The 21,653-nt window shown below is 39.9% G+C and overlaps 1 protein-coding gene across 2 annotated transcripts; it reads right to left on the reverse strand.

The window, feature by feature from the left end:
• Nucleotides 1-15,404: 15,404 nt before the first annotated feature.
• tob1a (transducer of ERBB2, 1a) lies at nucleotides 15,405-19,892 on the reverse strand. 2 transcript variants are annotated; one of them, XM_084743901.1, is made up of 2 exons: nucleotides 19,616-19,892; nucleotides 15,405-17,549 (listed from the first exon to the last, which is right to left on the reverse strand). In XM_084743901.1, the coding sequence occupies exon 2, from the start codon at nucleotides 17,333-17,335 to the stop codon at nucleotides 16,313-16,315; it is 1,023 nt and encodes a 340-aa protein (XP_084600027.1). In that variant the 5' UTR covers nucleotides 17,336-17,549; nucleotides 19,616-19,892; the 3' UTR covers nucleotides 15,405-16,312. The 2 variants fall into 2 exon arrangements, with proteins under 2 accessions (XP_084600027.1, XP_084600028.1); XM_084743902.1 differs by having other exon boundaries at nucleotides 15,405-17,545; nucleotides 19,612-19,892.
• Nucleotides 19,893-21,653: the final 1,761 nt, after the last annotated feature.

The raw sequence follows: 21,653 nt of genomic DNA on the forward strand, positions 1-21,653 counted from the left end.
TTTTTATATTCCAACAGTTTTATCTAGAACCAACCCAGGGGGTTCAACAGAGAACAATTTTATTTTCCAAGGGTTTTATCAAGAACTCATCCAAGGGGTTCTGCCAAGAATCCTTTTAGGGAAATTTAGAACCCACCCAGGGGGGTTTTAAATTTCAACTTTTCATGAAGAACTCTTTCTTCTTAAGTCTTACAAAGAACCTTGACTATGACAGGTTCGCTTTCTGGTGGTTCTATCCAGAACCATCCCACCTTCTAAAGGTGCCAACAAGAACTGACCCAGGGGGTTCTACTGAGAACTGTTTTATATCACAAGGGTTTTACGGTCAACCCACTAAGGGGGTGCAACTGAAAATCTTTTAATATTCTATGTTTTTAATCTACAACACACTCAGGAGTTTCTACAGAGAACCATTTTATATTCCAAGGGTTTAATCTAGAACTAAACCAAAGGGGTTCTGATAAGATCCTTTTTATATTCCAAGGGTTTAATCTACAAATGACTGAGTTCTACTGAGAACCATTTAATGATGCAATGGTTTTATCTAGAACACACTCTAAGGTTTCTAAGGAGAACATTTTTATATTCCAAGGTTTTAATCTAGAGCCTACTGAGGGGGTTCTCCTGAGGACTGTTTTATATTGCAAGGGTTTTATCTAGAACACACTCTGGGGTTTCTAGGGAGAACATGTTTATCTTCCAAGGGTTTAATCTAGAACTGACCCAGGGAGGTTCTACAGAGAAACTTTTCCTATTCCAAGGATCAATATTTTGGTATGAAAAAAAAACTTGATGAAAGAGTTCTTCAAGGATTTCAACAATCCTTAAGCAAATCGTTCTGGTTAGAACGCTTTTGCAACCCTTATCTCTAGTGTAATGCTTTCGTTTAAATGCTTCGAATGGGAAATGCTGACAGTAATCTTCAGGGAATCCAGAGGAAATTAGCACCATATAACAAAATGCACAAAGCACCACAGGCTCAAATAAGGACAACCTATAATGGCGACCCATGTGACCACAAACAAACCACGCATTCACACAATCCTCCTGTTAACGTGGCTGTGGTTGTATTATGCATCGGAATCAACAGCTGCTCTGTCATGTAATGTGTTACTGAGCCTTTCTTGTCACAATACTGCCGTTGCTCCGAGAGTATTATGTTAATCGGATCATAATGATTGGTGAAAGTGGTGATGTGTGTATGTGTGTGGGAGAAAGACCCTGCAGCACAATGCCATGACCAAGTGCAACGCAAACATGACAGCCGTGGCAACGCACCATGCTCCATCCATGCATCAGAAACTCATTAACATGATAATATACGCTACATGTGTGTGTTTATGGATTACATGTGTTTGATAATGGTCTTTTACATCGATCACGATGAGGAGGTGAGAAGCGACTGGTTCTTCCAGAGCTCTACGTCTCACATGTGTCAGTGTTTATTGCCAAGAGGAGAGGAATTTGCATCACCAGTCACCCACACAGAGTGATTAATTCAGCCATTATTTCGGCTGCATCCTCTGCCCAAACTGGGCTCCACCGCAAAGTTAACAGCCTCCGACTCCTTCGCTCTATTTATTTGTGTCACACAATATTTCAGCGTGTGACAAACGGCGAAGCCCTCGTAAATAGACCTGGACGATACCTGACAGTTTGTGTTAGTTTCATAAGCTCGCATGTCTCACACAACAACACAACAATACACAATGCAATTCATTTGATGTTGTTAGAGAACTGATTAAAAAGACAGAAAATAACAATATTGGAACAACATGTTTGAAGCAATTAAAGAAACTGTCTTCTTATATTTTTTCTTTTTTTAATATGCTTACCAATAATAACTTAATTATCTCTCAGCCACCAATTTAACTGGTCCTGATGAGTATGTTCAACACACACATTTAAACTTGGTAATTGGAAATAAATTACATTTCACAGACCTGCCAACATTTAAGTAGGTAAACCACCATAAGCTGAAAACATTTTCAGCTCATGAACATGCATGTGGCTGGAAACAGAAATAACACAAAGCATATTAAGTTATTTATTGTATTATCACCGTAGAAACAAAGAAATTCAGAAAACTCAAAATTTCAAGGCAACTTTTGAGTTTAAAGCCCAACTCAAACTCTTAGTTTTTGAAAAGTTTTGCCAAGTAATTTACTTTTCTTCTTTAGATAAACCTGATTTTTTGAGTTTTAAAAACTCCCAAAAATTGTATTTCAAAGATTTTTGATTAGGCCTAAACTCACTGAAGTCAAAGTGAATAATGGTTAATTTTCACACACTCAAATAATTTTTTTTTTAAATTTGACTTACTGTGAAAAGACAAGCTGAGGTAATTTTGCAATGATTCAAAAAAATAAACCTTTCTAGTCAAATAAACTTGATATTGATTCAGTTGTAGTTGAGAAAACATTTTCAATAAACCTAAAATATTAAGTTGAGCAAACAACTCTCACGCTGACAAACACTTGTTGATTTCCTACTTACATTTAACTCATTTCAAAAGATCAGGTTAGAAGAACTTGTTTTTAAGTTCATTTATCCTGAATATAAATAAAACATCTATATTATATATGTTAAGTTGATGAGAAGAGACTAGTTGATTACACTATTTTTTTTGCTTTTTTCACAGTGTAGAGTGACCAGTCATACCAGGGTACTCTGATATCAAAATGCATACTGGCTACACAAAAGGTGTGCAGGTTGGCAGCCCTGTGTTTCATCTTGAAAAGTAATCCCTGGACATAAAGAAAACTATTTTTGATACAGAGCCACTATATTAAGCAGAAAAAACAACATGTAAGGGATAATGTACAGTGAGCAGGTCATTATTACAGGGACCTGATGTAAAGCAGAGGGGTCTTAAATCATCCTGAAAGTGTTTATTTCACAAAATTGATCTTTTCACTTACGCCACTTAAAAAAATATTTGTCACACACACATTTGTCACACAAAATATTAGTTTTAAAATGATTTATGGCTTTATTTCACAATAGTGACCTGCTCACTCTACCTTATGCTGTTTGTTAATTGGTTATCAATCATTTGACACAAAATATTTTTAAATGATTTTAGCGATTTAACAATGATTTTATTGTTCCTCCAGAGTCTATGCTATGCTAACTCTCTGCTATACAAAAATAACAAATAAGACATTAGAATACTGTAGTTGACCAATCAGAAACAAGTATTTAATGTAATAAAACAGTAGTATGAACTCATTCCTGTGGGGACTGAAAATTCCAAACCGTCTTCATAGAGAAAGAGCTCACTTTACCTGTTGAACATCACTGTCAGAATGATACCAATAATACAGAAATAAATCTGCCTTCTTGGTAATGGTCAACACACCAACGTAGTGTGGGTTTGATGGAGGAATCTCTATCATAACCACCAAGTCTGGCTTCATTAGAGCCTCTCTGTGCAGAGCTGCTGCTTGACAGGTGTGTGGTACATTCCCCAGATCGCTGCACAAACTGGGCCATACTTCTGTGAGGACACCGGGGGAGGATGAGTGGATGCAATCAAATATTTTGTTCTCACTGGAGCTATGAATCAGATGAGTGTTTATTTTTTTTAACCTCACATGCAGATCTGTTAATTCCATCATTCAAGGAGCCTGAAGTAAAGAGAAAAATCAAGGTTCAAAAAATGGATCAGCATTCACAGAAATGGGAAGGAAAGTAGATTAATTTTTTTTTGCAGTGGATGGCAGCCAAAACATCTGTTTGAGAGTGCTGGTGAACTTTAAAACCAGCTGCAGGCAGTGAAAAGCAAGTGCTTAAACAACTCTTAATCTGTATAGATAAGACTTAAGGGCAGGATTACTTGGTTTGGAGATAAACATTCATATAGCAGCTTTACCTCTATGTGATGTTATATATCAGCTACTCCTGAGAACTGTGATGAGCACTGATCTTTTTAATGTGTTTCTTTTTTTATTTTCCTTTCAATCTACACTCTTTTAAAGGCCTAATATGCAACATTTTTCTGGAGATGGAGACGTAATCCTGTGCAATCATCACTTATGTGCCACTAGATGTGTGTAGTAGAGTCTGTATCTGCAGCTTGGACAAATTCTACTGATTCTGCCTTTAAGAAAGAAACGCTGAAAGCCAAATCTCTTCACCAGGGCACATCTATTCACAGTAAGTTGTTCCTGCTGCTCACCTCGAGGTTAATGTGTTAAGCAGGGGAGCCGTGGGAACTAACACTCTCAGGTGAAACAGAAATGTAAATGAAGACGCAGAGGTTAAACGGTTAATGGCACGTGATTTTGCACTTAACAATGCAAACAGCTTGCATAATTGTCTTGCAAATGAATGTAAATAAGAACAGTTATATTTGCATGGAGGTGCACACCCACCCTGAGAGGCTATGTCAAGTTAGCACAGTCAACAGCTCTGATAATATGTGTTCTAACAGCAGGATCCATGAAGAGACTTCAGGGCTCAAAATAAAAATCTAATTTATTTCTCATAAAACAAAGGACAGATGATTACGAGAAACACGGTTTTCCTCTGGGAAAGAATATGTAATCTGATTACATGTTTTTTTATCTGTAACTGTAATATACATGTAACTTTTTTGTATCCAGATTACATAATCCTGTTACATGTAATCTGTTACCAGTGGTGGAAAGAGTACTGAAAATCTGCACTCAAGTACAAGTACTGTTACATTACTAAAATATTACTTGGTGTTAGAAATATACTTAAGTAAAAGTACAAAGTATTCATCTCAAAAACTACTCAGAGTATTAGTTACTTTTCACCATTGACGTCACGATCACTTCTCCAAACTATGGTTTCAATTTTTGTGCATTTTCCTGAACTGATAATTGTAAACACTAACAAGTGATTCATCATTAATAATTTATAAGATACAAAACATATTTTTTTCTTCCAATTATCCATTTTTTTCTGGGGTTTTTTTTTTTTTTTTTTGTCATTTTTTCCTCATTTTAAGTCCAAGTTTAATTTTCCTTATTCAGCAAACAGCTCTCTCAGACAAAACATTGTCAAAATATAATGAATACATGAATAGATTTTTAATTGGTTAAATTCTTAACAGCGATTAATCAATTTTCTGACAGTAAACTAAATATCTTTGAGCTGTAAAACACTGATCAATATTTTCTGACATTTTATGGACAAAACAACTAATTGATTAGTGGAAAGAATATTGCCAGATTGATCGATAGTTGAAAAATAGGTGTTTGGACCTATTTTTCAATTGACAAGATTGTGACATATATGTCCTGGTTTTCATGTGATCAGATCACCTGATTGGCTACTAAAATGCAGATGAAAGGTATGGATGTTGATTCAAATTGTACTCAGTACTCAACTATAGGTTTAGAAGTAACTAAGCAGACTACATTTTATAATGAATACTTACATACAAGTAAAAGTAGACTTGAAAATCTACTCATAGAAGTACAAGCCCCCCCAAAAAACCTACTTAATTACAGTAATTTGAGTATTTGTAATTAGTTACTTCCACCCCTGTCTGTTACTTCCCAAGTCTGCTCCAGACTGTATATTTTGAGAGCAGGGGGCTTTTGTTTTCAGGATGATGAGCTTAACTTTACATCACTGACAGCTGATCAACTTAAAATGCAGGAGCCATCATCGCTTGTTATTGTCCACCTACAGTGTTACACTCGTCTTGCACTCCTGCAGTGTTCCTGCAGCCAGCCAGCTAGACTGGATATTAAATAGGCTTTAAACCTATTGAATGGCTCCACCTTACTGCATGCAAGTGTTACATATTGGTGCTTTAAGTAAGTATTTGAAGCAGCAATGTCGGTGCATGTCAGAGAAAGTGAAACGGGGAAGAGTTAGTTCAGGCCTCCACGTGAGTGTCCCAGGCAGCCTCATTAGTAGGATGGTTGAAATTCCAGAGTCCTGAATCAGTCGGGGCTGCTCCAGCTGTGGAGACATTTCCCGGTGATGTCCGAACAGGTTCACTTAGAAAAGAGAGGCTCTCTACTGAAAATAAAAAACTTGTAAAAAACTTTTCCTTCGAAGCCATTGCTTCCTGGGGTTGCTACTTCCAGTCACATGTTTACCACTTGAATTATCTTGAAACTACCAGCAGCGTATGGCTTACTTCCCTTTCCTTTGCAGCTCTAAACACACACTCCCCTTTTTTCTCTGGAGTTGAACTCATCCTAGCTCCTCTCAAGGGCACAAAACTGACATAGTGGCGTTCATTCACGATTACCGCCCTGCGCCGCTGCCAGTAAATGCTACAGAGATGGCTTTATCTCTGCACATTTTGACTTCCTGTCCCACTGATCCATATGAGCGCGAGCTGTGCTTGCCAACAATCCCATCCTCACACATTTAGTACAGACAGGGGAAAAAAAAGCTTCTTCTGAGAGCTTGAGAATACATTAACTTGTGTTGACAAAATATTTTAGTCCTGCAACAGACAGGCAGGGAAAGTAAAGGAACAAAGTGTGCGCCTCGTGACACAAAGTTACATGTCAGAGGCGGCGTGGCCAGTCGTCACCAGGGTTTCTTTCTTTAATGTGTAAATATTATTCATTAAAGTGTTCAAAGCATTGAGGTATAATTCAGGTAAATCCAGACTGACTGTAAGAAGACAGAAAAGGTGTTTAGAAAGCAATAGCTATTTTTTCTCAGCAACAGAGGAGACTTTGTGGTGACATGTCAGCTAAAGATAATATGGATTAAGTGGAAAAATTTCATATGAATATGTTCATATGCTCAGTCTCTCTCCTTGCTTTCAGTTTTGTTGTAATTTTCGCAGCTCTGTTAATGCATAAAAGGTGCACAATCATATGCTTTTCTATTTGTGGATATATGTGTTCGTATGCATGATTTTTCTCTCCAGTCTTTCCCAGCATGCCCTGGCAGACCTTCCTCTCTCCTGTCTACAACTCAGCCTCCCAGAGACGCCAAAAGATTTGTTGCTACAGTGTCCTTCTTTCTCTCTCACTTGAACGCACCCCTATACACTATAATGATGAATAGCAGGTGTCCACCCCCCCCCCCCCCCCACACACACACCTTCTTCTACTCTCCCTCACCATCACCACCGGTGTCACAGATCTGCAGATCGCACAGCGCTGATTAATCTCTGCTTGACAAGCTGCGTCCGATTCATGTTGCAGGGACGCTCCTGAATGTAGCCCAATTTTTCTCAATTACACAGGCAAGTTGGGGAGTACAAGACGCTTTCAAATGTTGAAAATAAGTTTCTTTTCATCCAGGAATACTAATGTGAGCCCCAAACCAGAGACATTTCCTCACACTATGGAGTTGGACTAGACAGCATTCTTTTAGCAGTGTGTACACAGTGTGTCCAGGGCTACACTGAAGGACCGCCTTCTCAACTGACATCCTGTACGTACATCATTTAGTTTATTGTACTTCAAATTGGACCCTTCTACCTGAAGCAGGTCTTTGCAAACACACAAGTAACTTCCCAAATTTCTCCAATTCCCCCAGACTCCCTTAAAAATGCTCCTTTTTCATAGTTGAGTGAGGAGAAACTTTGGATGTGCACTGTAATCCAGATGTGGACATACATACTTAGATCTGTCTCCTTATTGTTGGGCTACCCAAGATACATTAATACCAGGTCTAAACAGAGTTGCCCAGCATGTTGTGACTTATTTTAAAGGTGCAATCTGTAAGACATGGCAAGAATTTTAATTAAAACATTCAAAAAATGATCAAACATTATCAACAGCACGTGAGGAAATAACAGCTGACACTATGTCAAAGACATCTATGCATTGTGTTGCAGAGATATCCACTGAAGTTAGCATGCTAACCAGCTAGCCCCACAGGCGATAGTCAGATCCCCTTGTAGTTAAGGCTGGGAAATGTATGAGAGCGGCAAGTTTGCTACTTTCAAACTGGCCACTGTCGGTCTTGTAGGCTGTGTTCTGTCCCAGTTCATCAGTGTTCACTGAAAGGCTGTTGAGCCTGGTCCAGCTGCCATGCCATTTACAAACACACTTTGTTCTCCAAGCCCCAGGTCCAGACTCAAGTCAGCTAATCAGGCCACTAGCTACAGGGCTAACTGAGCTCACAGCGACTAGCAGGCTAGCTCCAGCCAAGGTTAGCTACAGCAAAGAGTACTGTGAGCAGCAGTTAGTGGTTACGCTGGCGATATGCTTGTTCAGAGCGACTTCGTCAGGTGTCTATATTTTGCACATTTCCCCTTTAAAAGAACTCTGGCTTGACTATTATCCAATCATAAAGCAGTAAAGAGATGTGATCAGAAATGAATCCAGACAAAACAAAAATCAGGTGTGAGATAAGTCTTTATCTTCACCTGATAAGGCAGAACACGTGGATCTAGAAATACCATCGACAGCAGAGCCATAATTGTTTGTTCATTAACTAGGATTACACCGGGTTACTTTGCAACATTGACTGTTAGTTCTCTCTACCCTCCCCCCTTAGCTGCAAAGTATCATGGGCTCCCAGCGGCAGGTATGGGAGTGGTGTGATAGACTACACTGGAAACCAAAGTACGTCACCCAGAGAGGTGCAGAATGGAGGAGGCCGAGGACTGTGTGTTTGTTTTTGGTTTCCTTCTGCAGATAAGAGCAGCTGCAGTTTAAAGGGCTGGGCATGTGAGTGTCTGCTGGGGATATCTACAGTGTACAAAGCAAACTGGACACCTCCCACTATGCATCAGAGTCGAAATACTGTTTATTGTGTGTGTGTGTGTGTGTGTGTGTGTGTGTGTGTGTGTGTGTGTGTGTGTGTGTGTGTGTGTGTGTGTACAGGAAAGCAGGGTATGCAGTGTATCAGCAAGATACAAATTCCTACATGTATCTACCAGATGTCATGAAAAAACACTTACACTACAAGATTCATAAAAAACAGAGGTGGGAAGTAACAAAGTATTTGTACTTTGTCAAGAGGCTCGTTACTTTATTAAGACAGATGTAACAAGATGAAACAGTGTAACGAGACAAAAAAGGCGAAAGGAGACCAAAACGATGTAAAAGATGTAACAAAATGAAAAGGACGTTAAAGACGTAACGAGACGAAAATTATGTAACAAGACAAAAACAACATCAAACATGTAACAGGACAAAAATGATATAAAAGACATGACAAGATGAAAAGGACAAAAGATTTAACACAGCGAAACTGATGTTAAAGATGTAAAAAGACAAAAACGTCAATAAGGATGTAACAAGATGAAAACAACTTAAAAGACATAGCAAGACAGAAACAACAGTTAAGACATAACAAGACAAAAATGTTGTTAAAGATGTTACAAAACAAAAACAAGGTAAAAGACATAGGACAAAAATGTTATTAAGGATGTAACAAGACAAAAACAGCATAAAAGACAGCAAGACAAAAGCGGTGTAATGTGACAAAAACAACGTAAAATACGTAACAGGATGAAAACAATGTAAAAGACATAAGACAAAAATGATTTAAAAGTTGTAACAAGTTGAAAACTGACAGAGGTGAGGTTCAGTTTTAGCTTTACAGAGCTATTTGAATTAGCACAAGACAGTTGGCGGCTGTAGGGTGTATTGGTAGACGGATATGTTTGAATGAATGTAAACTGCCTCTTCTGCCTACCAGCAACAGCTCATGTGTTCCAAATGGGTGTGTGAGCAACTGTTTAAAGCGACTGTGTGTCAGCGCCCTTGATACTCTCTTAAGCTTCAGCTGTGAGACCAGTCAACAAATGTTGTCATTCTCATTAATGTGCACTAGAGGCGAGCCATAGAAGAAGTCTAAAGTCTGCTGCTTGTTGCACACCTTGAAAAACAGACTGTTCTCTCTCTTTAAACGGACATAAGTGCTCCAAATAAGCACAGAAAACAAGCCACAAGCAAATGGATTCTTTTCTGTTGCGCTGAGATCTTTTACTTTCCCCTGTGAGACACAGATAAGGTGTGGCAAAGTAACGTTCGGAGGAAAGCACAATTCCCTGCAGCTTATCATTGCTCAATCAGCTCCAGCGTGCTTCCAGAAATAGATGGGGGTGAGGGGTTGGACGAAGGCAAGGGACTGAAAAGCCATTAACTGTTTTTTTGCTGAGGAGGGTGACATTACCATAAGGCTGGGACCACAAGCTGAGCTGAGCTCCACCTGTTTTTATGACAGGTGAAGGGGGGGGGCTGAGGAGTGCGCTTGGCACCGGATTAGCATCAATAGTGGCGCTGTGCAATGCCTCACTCTCACTCTTTCTCTCTCGCAGTCACATTGCTCCATCCCTCTTCTTCTCATCAGGCTCCTGTCTCTCGTTGTTCCTCCGTGCTATTCTGATCCCACTCTCAGCCTTGTCGCACTTGGATTTTCTTCCCGTTGGTATTCTTAGTACCATATTTTTATAACGGTCACACACTTCCTCATTTCTTTTTTATGTTATTGCGCCTCTTCTTTCCTGCACTGTCTTTCAGTCACACCTGGGGGGTGTAGACTGGATTGGGAAGTAAGAAAATATATGATTTTGTAACTATTACTTGCAAAAACAAATGCATTTACACTACCAACCACAAAAATCACCAGTTAAGCTGATAAGCCATAATTGGAGGTGTTTTTTACCTTGCTGCCAAATACTGTTTTCAAACCAAAATTAGCATGTATATGCTGCTAAATATAGGTGATTGACTTTTTCCAATGCCAGTAGACGAGTTTCCCTTTTCTTTTTTAATGAGTGCCGGAAAGCCGAGACTCAACTTGTGTGTGCAGGATAGCAGAGAGAAAGACGTTTTTAAAAGTGTCTTTGTGTTCAGTTCTGAGTATTTTTGCAGCTTCCAACTGAATCTCTGTGGTTTGAAGTTTAGTTTCTCTCCTGCAATGATGTTTGTGCTTTCAGGTACCTGCTTCATTTTACTGTTACATGTTCACCTTGAGTTGTGTTAAGTTACTGCTAATGAAAACCCAACATTTCCTGATTTTGCAGCTTCATATTAAAAGCTGTTAGATAACAAAATAACAGCGGGACTATTATTGTGAAGGATTTACAGAAAAGAAAATGAGAAGACTTGAGTGCCTCTGCGGAAGGGGTGAAAATTAGCTTGTTCATCTGGGATTGCGTGTTTACATTACTGCTGACAAATGCCCATTCTGCAGAGTCATTTGACCCGGGACTGAATGTCAACTGTACCATTTCTGACTGAAAACAAAAGCCAGGCATTAGTGGGAGTTAGCGGGGTTTTTTGTCCAGTGAAAAAGGGACTAAAATGAGCCAAACTGTGTTGCCTGTGTGACATCAGTCAAGTGGAGGTTGGCACCTGGGCTACACCTTTTTTTGGCCATAGTAACCGTTTATTAGCAACGGTAGCAGAGGCCAGAAAAAACAGCATGCTGCTTCACACACAAGTGAGTTGAAGAGGTTTTTTTTAGTGTGTTGCCTTAGCTCCACCAGCATTCCCTCTCTGGTGGACCAACCACTGCTGGGTGATGGAGTACGCTTAGCTAACTGTGCGCCGCTTGTGATTTTTCCAGGGAATATCGCCACAAACAACCGGCTTGTAATATACAGTACCAGACAAAAGTTTGGACACACTTGTCATTCAGTGGGTATTTTTTCTTCCTTTTCTTTCTTTCTTTTTTTTCTAAAGTACCACAATTAGAGATGAACTGAGATGAACATGAACTGAATTTTGGACCCCAGGAAGACTAGCTGTTGTCGTGGGCATTAGCCACATTAGCTAATGGAGATCCTTTTAAGTAAATAAATAAAGAACAGCACATTTTCACACTTCAGCATCAGTAGTTTTAGATTTTGAGGGCTTTTAACACATTTTTAAATTGAAGTTGTGAATTCTCGTCTGGGATGAGGGTGTTTTCTGGCACTAGGCAACTTTAGAAATTTAAAAAATTAAAGGGTTTACCCAAAAATTGAAATTCAGTCATCATCCACTCACCCTCATGCTGACTGAAGGTTGGGTCTAGTTTTTTAGTCCACAAAAACAGTCTTGCAGAATCTCCCAAACAATTTAAGTGAATGGTGACCAGTTTTCAAATAGAAAAATTTAAAAAAGTGAACGGCATGTTGGGGCTTCAGGAGACTTGGATTACACTAGACGAGAAATATTGAGGGTTTTTTTTGTTCCTGTTGTTGTTTTTTTCTATCTTGAAACTGATCACCATTCACTTCCATTGTTTGGAAGATTTTGCAACACTGTTTTCCCGTGAAACTCCAGCAGTGTTTTGCAGACTAAAAAAAAACTAAACCCAACCTTCAATCAGCGTGAGGGTGAGTAGATAATGACTGGATTTCCAATTTTGGGTGAACTATTCCTTTAAAGCAGACCAAAGCATTTCATAAATTACATATATAGGACATGATCTGTCCCAGTTCTCAAGAATGGGTGTCTAATTTAAATGAATAGAGGACAAAAACAATCAATTAGTGATAGTGATGCTCTTCGATGATTGCTGGAGGTTATGGTTTGCACTCCTTTTCATTTGCAGCTACTACTTACAGTATATGTCCTATTGATTCTCAGCCTGTGTGGAATAACACAAACCACCACAACTCCTCTCTCATGCTAGCTTGGAGGCTCACCGTCCTGAGCTGTGATGTACAGAACACAATCAATAAAATGAACCATCAAACAGATAAGGAGAGTGCAAAAACTAAAAACAATCCATCGGTTTTTTTTGTTCTGTTCGACATGCGGGTGATTTCACATGCACAAAAACACAGTGTCACAGACCAAGATAAACAAACACCCCCACCAGACCCTGTAACACTCACAGTATCAGCAGCTGAGATAAACCCACACACGCAGGCTGAACTTTACACAGCCTATCAAGCCCCAAGTGTATCAGGGGACACGCAGACAGACAAGCCATGATGAGCCGGCCCCACGGGGGCCGTGATACGCCAGCAGGGTCGGGGCGATTTCAGTCAGCCGGCGCTGGCATTATACAGTCCAACAACCTCTCATCACAAGCAGCAGCAGTAACACCACAGAGGTCTCAACTTCAGCTAGGCACTGACCATCAAGAAGATAGTTTCATTCTGATGCAGCAGGTGTTTTTTTTACTGAAATTACGTTGCAAAAGCTACAATTTGTGTTGGATCCTCAACCCCAGCTCATATATGTGAGTGTATTCTGTAAAAGCCATCGCCAAAACTTAAATTTACCACGTTGCTATCAAATAATTCCCTTATTTACCCAAATCGTCACCTTAGAAATGCTTAAAATGAATTATAGTACAACAATGTATGCTGCTAAAAACCCACAGCTTACAACAAGTGTTACTTTATATGTTTACATGCTGGAAAAACAGATTTTGCAAGGTTGGTAGTAGGGCTGGCTTATAAATAAAGTGATACTTTTAGGCTATTCCACCATCTACAATATACATCTTAATATACACATTTTCTCTAAAAAAAAACATTTTGTTAGGGTTGTTTGATATGGAAAAAACTAAATATTGCAATTTTTTGACCAAATACTTTAACATAAATACTGCAGGGTGACTATTGAGGCTTTCTCAAAATATGAACACAATGAGGTTTTTAAATAATCATCAGTAATGTGGATATAATGACAAATGAAGTGTGTAAAGGCAGGAATAGTCTGGCAAGTTTAGAAAATTACATCACTTTACTGTAATGCAGCATTTAAAACCAGGAAAGGACAGCGCTTATCTAAGACCATATCTACTCTACTCTCACAATATTGTTATAAGAGAGATAGAGTTTATCTTAATTTGCAGTAAATGATTCAGTAGATGGCATCTTTCAGTCCAGCTGTTTGGATGCACATGCTTGTATCTCATTCTAGCCCACATAAAAAGTATTGCCAGTTATCCATTAACAGGCCACATCCTTGAGGACACTGGGTGAAATGTAACTGACCAGCACAGCCTCCAGCTGGACTCTGAAGCTGAACAGGTGTTTGTGCTGTTGCATGTTGTATTTTTTATTAAAATTAAGGAGTGACTCCTTTATTCCGTGGAAGAGGAGTTTTCGATCTGTCTATAAAGAGGTCAAAGTGTAGAGGATCGGCACCCTGGACCTGCAGCTGTATCTTACGTGAAAGTGTTTCAGCAGATTCTTCGCTATGTGAGGACAGCTGTCCACTCTGTCACCCATTAAATCTGATGGACCGATGATGCAGAAAGAGCCACTAAGGCCAAGTTTTGTTTCCTCTCATGCCCCGCTAAACATCCTATAGGTCCACTATCAGATCTGAGTCTTCGACATACAGTACATGGTTCATAGTTTTGTTAGCTAACAGCCTTGCCATGCATATGAAGCCAGGCTTTAGTTCAGGAGGTTATCAGGCATGACACAATCACACTCCCAGTATCCATATGTGTAATGACACTTTGCCCAGGGGAACCTGTGAGCTGCCAGAGCCTGCATGTTTGAACAAATGTTGCTGAGGGCCCGTGTGGTAATGTATCAGTGTTAGAGGCAGAGGCTTTGAGAAATGCCATAAATCATCTAATGTAGCATCTGTTTCAGATATTATTCCCTAATATGCAAACCCTCAGATTAAAGGGGCAGTTTACCCCCAAATCAAAATGACCTGCTGGGCTACTTATCCATCGGCCATCTCTCAAATATAATAGAACAAGATGGCACCTGGCTTAAAGTGCTTTAAGTGCCAAAAAACCCATTTGAAAAATTTAACAGCAACGTCTTTCTAGAAATCATGACCCAGTTACTCAAAATGATCCACAGACTTTTGTTGTGAGCAGCTTCATGTAGGAACTACTTTCTTTCTGCAGTAGGGGTGTCACACTTTCAGTAGTAGTTGAAAATGATCAAAATGAGATTTCAATTTAGATAATCAAATCAAAATGACAGAATTGGTGATTCTCACAGTATTGTTTTCTTCCTCTCCATCCCTGCCCACTTGTGGTGTCTAGTGCTAACACTTCATTTTATATAAACCATACATCAAGACTCTATTGTCCAAAGATGGCATAGCTGTCAGTGCTAAACAGAGCACTGAGTAACCAGGTCTGGATTTCTACTAGACTAGACTACTACTAGACTACTGAAAGAGACACTGGTGTTAAATTTTTCAAAACCTTTTTTTTCACTTTGAGTATCATAAGCCTCACACTAAAACAATCTAGATGGAAGAATACGACTACAGGTAAGAGAAAAAAATATGTATTTTTGATTTGGGGGTGTACTGTCCCTTTAAAGCATGCTTTTTTTTAATCTAACCCATTGTGAGTGAAATGTCAGAACTGTTTGTTGAAGACATACCAACGTACCAATCAGGTGAACCAACATGGATGTGGGCGTACCTCAGAAAAACCTGATTCTTCTGACTTCAGGATAGAAAACTGGATCTGTCCTGACATGTTAGAAAACCCCTAAAATCCTCTCCTTTAACATCTGTGTCAACCAGCTCAACCACAAACACCAATGACAAACTGAACAGGTGGAATTATTTTCAAGCTTTTTAATACAAACTTAATAAACTATCAGTCCCTCTTAACATGTAAGACACTGACTCCAAATACTTTGTTATACCGTTTGTTTTATCAAGTATTGCACAATGTAGGTACAAAATTAATATACGATTACATTTTGTCCATAATATAGCAAAAATCTTTAAACTCTTAACAGAAAATACAACTCTTATGTTTTTCAAAAAAGCAAATATTCTTAAATCCCACCACTACGGAATATTCTGTACACAATCTTTAGAATAGTCAATGTTTTTTTAAGATGGATTCATTTTTTAATTTCAATAAAAAAAGAAAACATAAAGTTGCTGCAGCCATCACAGATCACTGGAGTAGTAAAAAGATATAAATGCAATACCATGTCGTAGAAACAATAGATACTCTGATATTTTACAAACTCTGTACTAAATTAAATTATACAATTAGAAAAAAGACCAGGAAATCCCACTTATTTATGCCAATTTCTTGAAAAATTGGCGGTGTCCAGTTATGTTTAAATACTGAAAGAGGCCATGACTTGTGGTGGTGTTTTTTTTGTCTTTTTTTATATCGTAAAACAGTCACATAAAAAAAATATTTTGTGCTTGGTTGGCAAAAGAAATAACAATGATGCATGTTGAAAGTTTAGGAAACCAAGCTTGGACATCTTGTACTAAAGGTATAACTCAAGGGGGCAAAGTAATTCACCCTCGGGCTCATGCTCTTAGACTCGTAACATAGATCTTACAGCTGACAAGTCACTTTTTTCCTTTTATCCTTGACATTCTGTTCTTGTTTACACTTTTTTTTTTAATTTTTCAAAATGTGCATTTGTGTTTCCCCCCATCACATTATCTCTGGTCGTTTCTGTGTGAAGTAGTAGCTTAAGTAGTACCTTTTACGTGTACTAGTTGGCCATAACTGGCTGGAATTGCTGGTTAGAATACTGCATGTTGTTCAAGCTGAAATTCAAGCCATCCATAAGGGACTTGTCATTAAGGCCACCGTAGGCCGCAAACACGTCGAAGGCATTGCTGTACTGCAGCGGGCTGAGGCTGAGTGAGCTGTCCCCAGGGAAGAGAGCACTCTGGCTGCCCTGGCCCTGAAGGCTGGGGAACACAAACTCCTTGGCATTGGGGGACAGGGCCGAGGGCTTCTGGTGCTGCTGCTGCTGCACCCCGAGGCCCAACCCGTACAGAGAGTGCATGGAGGTGGAGATGGCTTTCTGTTTCAGGAGACTGTTCACATTCAGGCCCAGGTTGGTGGGAGAGGTACGTGCCACCTTGTTCCCAGCACCGCTGCCGCCGTTGTTGTTGCGTCCGCTGCTCTTCATCTTGGTGGAGCCGAACTTGGTGGCGGCGAAGGTGGCCGTCGTGAAGGTTAAAGGCTGCGTGGAGCGGGGCATGAAGGTGGGGCTGACCGCCGCAGAGTGGCCGAAAGGAGGAGAGGGCGAGCTGGAGCCCGGCGAGGCCCCGTTCACAGGCTCGTTGATGGGCATGAAGACCTGCGCATCGGGATTGAAACTGTTCTTGATCTCCTTGTCTAGATCGAGCCCCCCAGTGTTAGCTCCACTTTCGTTGCTGTCGTCAACGTACAATACTTTGACGGGCCCCTTCTCCCCGATCTGATAGGACACCTCAAAGGGGTCAATCCACACGCTGAGGTCCTGGGGCAGGTTGTTGCGGACATCCTCAATGTCCAGCCCGCTCTCTTTGGCTGCCTTCTCCACCACGGGGTCCACCTTCTCCCCCACGTGGATGCATCTGAATCCTGAGCCCTTGTATGGCTTGTCCGGGTACCAGTGTCCCTCATATTTCTGCTTCAGCTGCCTCTCCAGCTCCTCGCCGAAAATGTTGACCCGCCGCCTCGGCAGCTTGTTGTACAGGTACGAGATGATGAAGTTGAGAGCTACTTGGATTTCAAGCTGCATAGCTAACTGCTGAAGTTTGCCAGGTGCGTGACGATTAGGTGTGTCTGACCTTGAACGTGTCCACTGGGTCTGCTTTGTTTATCCGTGGTTGGCAATGCAGATGCTCTCCAGGCAGGATGGCGAAAGCAACCAGAGCTCGGACAAAACAGGTTCAAAAGCAAAAGTGCTGGTTTTGTAGAAGAGATGTCCTTCCACAAGGTGTGATAATGTCTTCCTGCAAGAATTAAAGAGAAAAACACTTATTAATCATTCATTTATCTAACTCTTGCATCTTAACACAAATTTATATGTCCCATCTTCCACATTACTGTTATGTTTTACTATATATTGTAGTATAATGCAGATATTTGGACGCTTTTCATTTCTATTTTTCTATGCTTATATAATATATATACACACATATATCTTGAATGGGAGCAACTGTAATATAACCCCCAGAAAGCAATAAAGTATTTCTGACTCTGTATTTCGATTTCTAAATGTTCACATAAATTCACAAGAAAGGTTGGTTTTTTTTAAGCGAATCATGTTGAATATTCACAACAGACAGATCTTTTCAGGTCTGTTTGCCCTTTTAAGGGAACTGCAAGTAAGCGTCCTTTAATTATTAACGGCGTGTCTGCATGTTGCAGTTTTGACTGTTGCAAGCTCATAAGTTGAATGTCACACGACAGACAACCTAAGTAGGATTTCACAACAGCAGTCCAGATAGGAGAAAATGTGCAGCTATTGCAGAAGCATTAACACACTGATCTCATTAACTGTTCATCTGGCTGTACAGTATTGTTTATCTAAATGTCAGAAAGTGGGTATTGAGCACATTAACCTCTCACTACGTCTCAGGAATCCTGTTACATAATAGGCTACTGGATAGCCTCCATACAGCATGAGACGGGGGAACTAATGCGAGGCTGTTGCATTTAATAAAGGAAAATGATAAACTGAACTGAAGGGAATGCCTTGGCAACAATGATTAATGGAGGATAGGTTAGGGAGGAAATTATTAAGGTGGATTTTTAAAGCTTACAATCATCTCTTGGGGCTGCTTTGATATGCTTACAGCACTACCGATTAGCAGAAGAGCTTCCTACATTAAAAACAATGTCGAAATGAGACCGTGGTGACACCCATATGTTTGGTAATTTTACACAGCAAGACTTTCATTTCAAAACATAAATGTAAATGTCACATAAAAAATATTCAAATTAACAGGCTGTGTTACTACGATCCTCGCCTATGAGAGGAGCTGGACAGAGATACACACAGTGAGCTTCAGAGGCTCTTTAAATGCCTTAAAGGGATAGTTCACCCAAAAATTAACATTCAGTCATTATCTACTCGCCCTAATGCCGACTGAATGCCGGGTTTATATTTTTTTTTAGTCCACAAAACACTGCTGGAGTTTCACAAGAAAACAGTGTTGCAGAATCTCCTAGTGACCAGTTTTCAAACATAAAAAATGGTGGAAGAAAAGCCTCCATGATGCTCTTCTGGTGTAATCTTTCAAGTCAACTTGGAATGTCTGGACTTTAGTAGACTAGGATTACACCAGACAAGCAGTATGGAGGCAATTTGTGTTTTTTTTCCATTTGAAAACTGGCCACCATTCACTTCAGCTGTGTGAGAGATTCTGCAATGATGTTTTCCTGTTTAAGCGTTGTGTGGATTAACAAGTAAACCCGATCTTCAGCCAGCATGAGTATGAGAAGATAACGACCAAATCTACATTTTTTGGGCGAACTATCCCTTTAAAGTGTTAAATTTATTCAGTTATGTAGGAACACAATCTGCTCAGGGATATAACTGCAACGTTTATCGCCTCCCCTCACGAAGCAGGAGGAGATTCTCCTTCACAGTTGCGAAATGGCTACAGGTCTCGACTCATCTCATCCGTTTAATTTAGTTAAAAAGCGACATTGTTGCAGTTTCACCGAATAGTCTTAGCTAAACGGTTTTAACAGCCTGTACTGTCGGAAATGTCCAATAAAGTAGGCTACAGCCGTAATTCACGAGCACGACAAGATGCGTTTAGAGTTTCTGGGGAAAATGGTAGTAATTTTTAAAATGAGATGACAATTTTTAAAAAAAGCCACTATATATACACTTTTATCACAGGCGCACACACACATACTGTCTCTCTTACACACACCCCTCCCTAACTTCGTGGACTGACGCAGCAAATCAGCTTAGTAAGTATGAATAGAGCTACAGTACGACAGCAAGCACAAAAATATTAAACACACCACAAGCAACACAAACAAGCGAGGTGAAAATACTTACTTTTTTGTAAAAAATAAAGATTCTCAGTAGTTCTGAAGTACCGTTAGTTAGTGCAAATAGAAAAAAAAGTATAAATACTTTCTTCACATAGAATATATTATCAACATTACAAAAAAGTAATCCAGTACATGTACATTTCGGAGGATTGGCGTTTACGGTTCGCTTCGGTTTCTGTTTTTAATGTTATTTTTGCGATTTTTTTCCTCTTTCAGCAGGCTTTGCAGAGTAGCTCCCACCTCCTCGGGAGTTTTGCAACTTCGTCCGCCTCCTGCTCCAGCGTTGCCTTTATTTATAGCTTTCCTCCGCCATGGGCACGAGGTAGGCGGTGATGCGGCTTCAGAGGTCAAAACAATACGAGCGGCAGCGATTGGTCGAAAGTGAGAGTGCCGTCCCCGAAGCGGTGCCCGAGCCGCGCGCTCATTGGATGATCCGCGCCGTCAATCGGAGACACGTGATTCTGTGAAATGGGAGAGACGCCTGTGATGAGCGCTTGCGTCAGAGATAACCTAGGTCTGTGCTGACAGCGAAAGGCTAAAGTAATTAATCTGAAGGCAGAAACAGTATTATGTAAAGATATATTCCGTCTGTGTTTGAATTTTCCTTAAACAAATACTTTTATCAGTGTCAAAATGTCGTATTATAGATGTTTTACCGACTAAACCTTCCCTTTTCAGATTATCCTGGAACATAAATCTAACCATCATTACTTCACAAAATCAGCCTACACAGTATATTAATCTGTATACTTTAGCACTGTACACACAACAACACACGACTCGCTGCTGTTTTCATTTCTGTCCCATATTTATACCACACACTAGAGCCCTAAAATGACACATTTACGCGATAATAACCTCATTTATATAATTTGCCTCCCTTCTGTCATAGACTGTGCATGGTGGACCTTAGCTTTTCGTGACCTGCCACGAAAAACTGCAGGAGCTGATGATAAATGTATATTGCCTGAGAGGAGATTCCCTTTAGCGGAACAATACAGCTGGCAGCAGTGTGGGTGGTGCTGAATGCTATCTAGAAAACACATGCGCTGATTGGTCTAAAACGGGGCAGGAGCCCTACGGTGAATGGTGTGCCCGTATCCAAGGTGCTGATGTAGGCTGCGCACGTCATTGCTCGGCTGAACGCATGCTGTTGCCAAATTTAAAGTGCACTAACACACAGGGTGTATGTGCAAGATATGAAGTCATTGTTCTACAATGTCAGTGTAACTTTACATACTGTTTTTGTTGGAAAGGGAAAAAGTCAAAGGCTGTACGGTGCACGATAGATAGATAGATAGATAGATAGATAGATAGATAGAGACTAAAGATAGGACTGGATAATGTCATGGTGGCTTGTGTCAGGGCATTTTAATGTTACACTGGGTGTCAGGTACATCTTGTGCATTAACTTATTGTCTTTTAAGGCAGTGGTTCTCAACCTGAGGGTTGGGGCCCCCAAAAAGGTTGCAAGATAATTTCCGGGGGTCTCCAGATGACACAGTGTAGCATTTTAAAAAATAAAACAGGGCTGCAACTAACAATTGTTTTCACAGTCAATTTATCAGATGATTATTCTCTCAATTAATCAATTAATATTTAATAAATAGTTGTTTCCCAAAGCCCAAGGTGGCGTCCTCAAATTTCTTGTTTTGTCCACAACTTGATGATACTCAGTTTACTTGCAGCGGGGCATTGTGACTTAAAAAGGCTGAGAACCACTGTTTTAAGGGATAGTTCGGATTATTTGGAGTGTATGGCCACTTATCAATAGCCAGTCCATAACCCACAACAGATTGCAGTCAGCATACTCTCAATTTAGAAAAGCAGAGAGGGGCACCAGCACAGAAACTAAGCAACGTAATGCTGCAGACAGGTTCAGCTACAAAAGGTATTTTAGCCACCTAAAAAAAAGGCCCAAGTCAGTATCAGTTTAAGTGTATGCTATGCTATGTTTATAATGTTTTAACCTCTTTGCTGTCACACAACCTTTTCCAGTGTGCAATTTTATATATATCATACATGTTTTATTTTTATTCTGG

Source organism: Lutjanus erythropterus, chromosome 19 (assembly GCF_056507025.1).
Source record: "Lutjanus erythropterus isolate fLutEry1 chromosome 19, fLutEry1.hap2, whole genome shotgun sequence".
Classification (NCBI taxonomy): Eukaryota; Metazoa; Chordata; class Actinopteri; order Lutjaniformes; family Lutjanidae; genus Lutjanus; species Lutjanus erythropterus.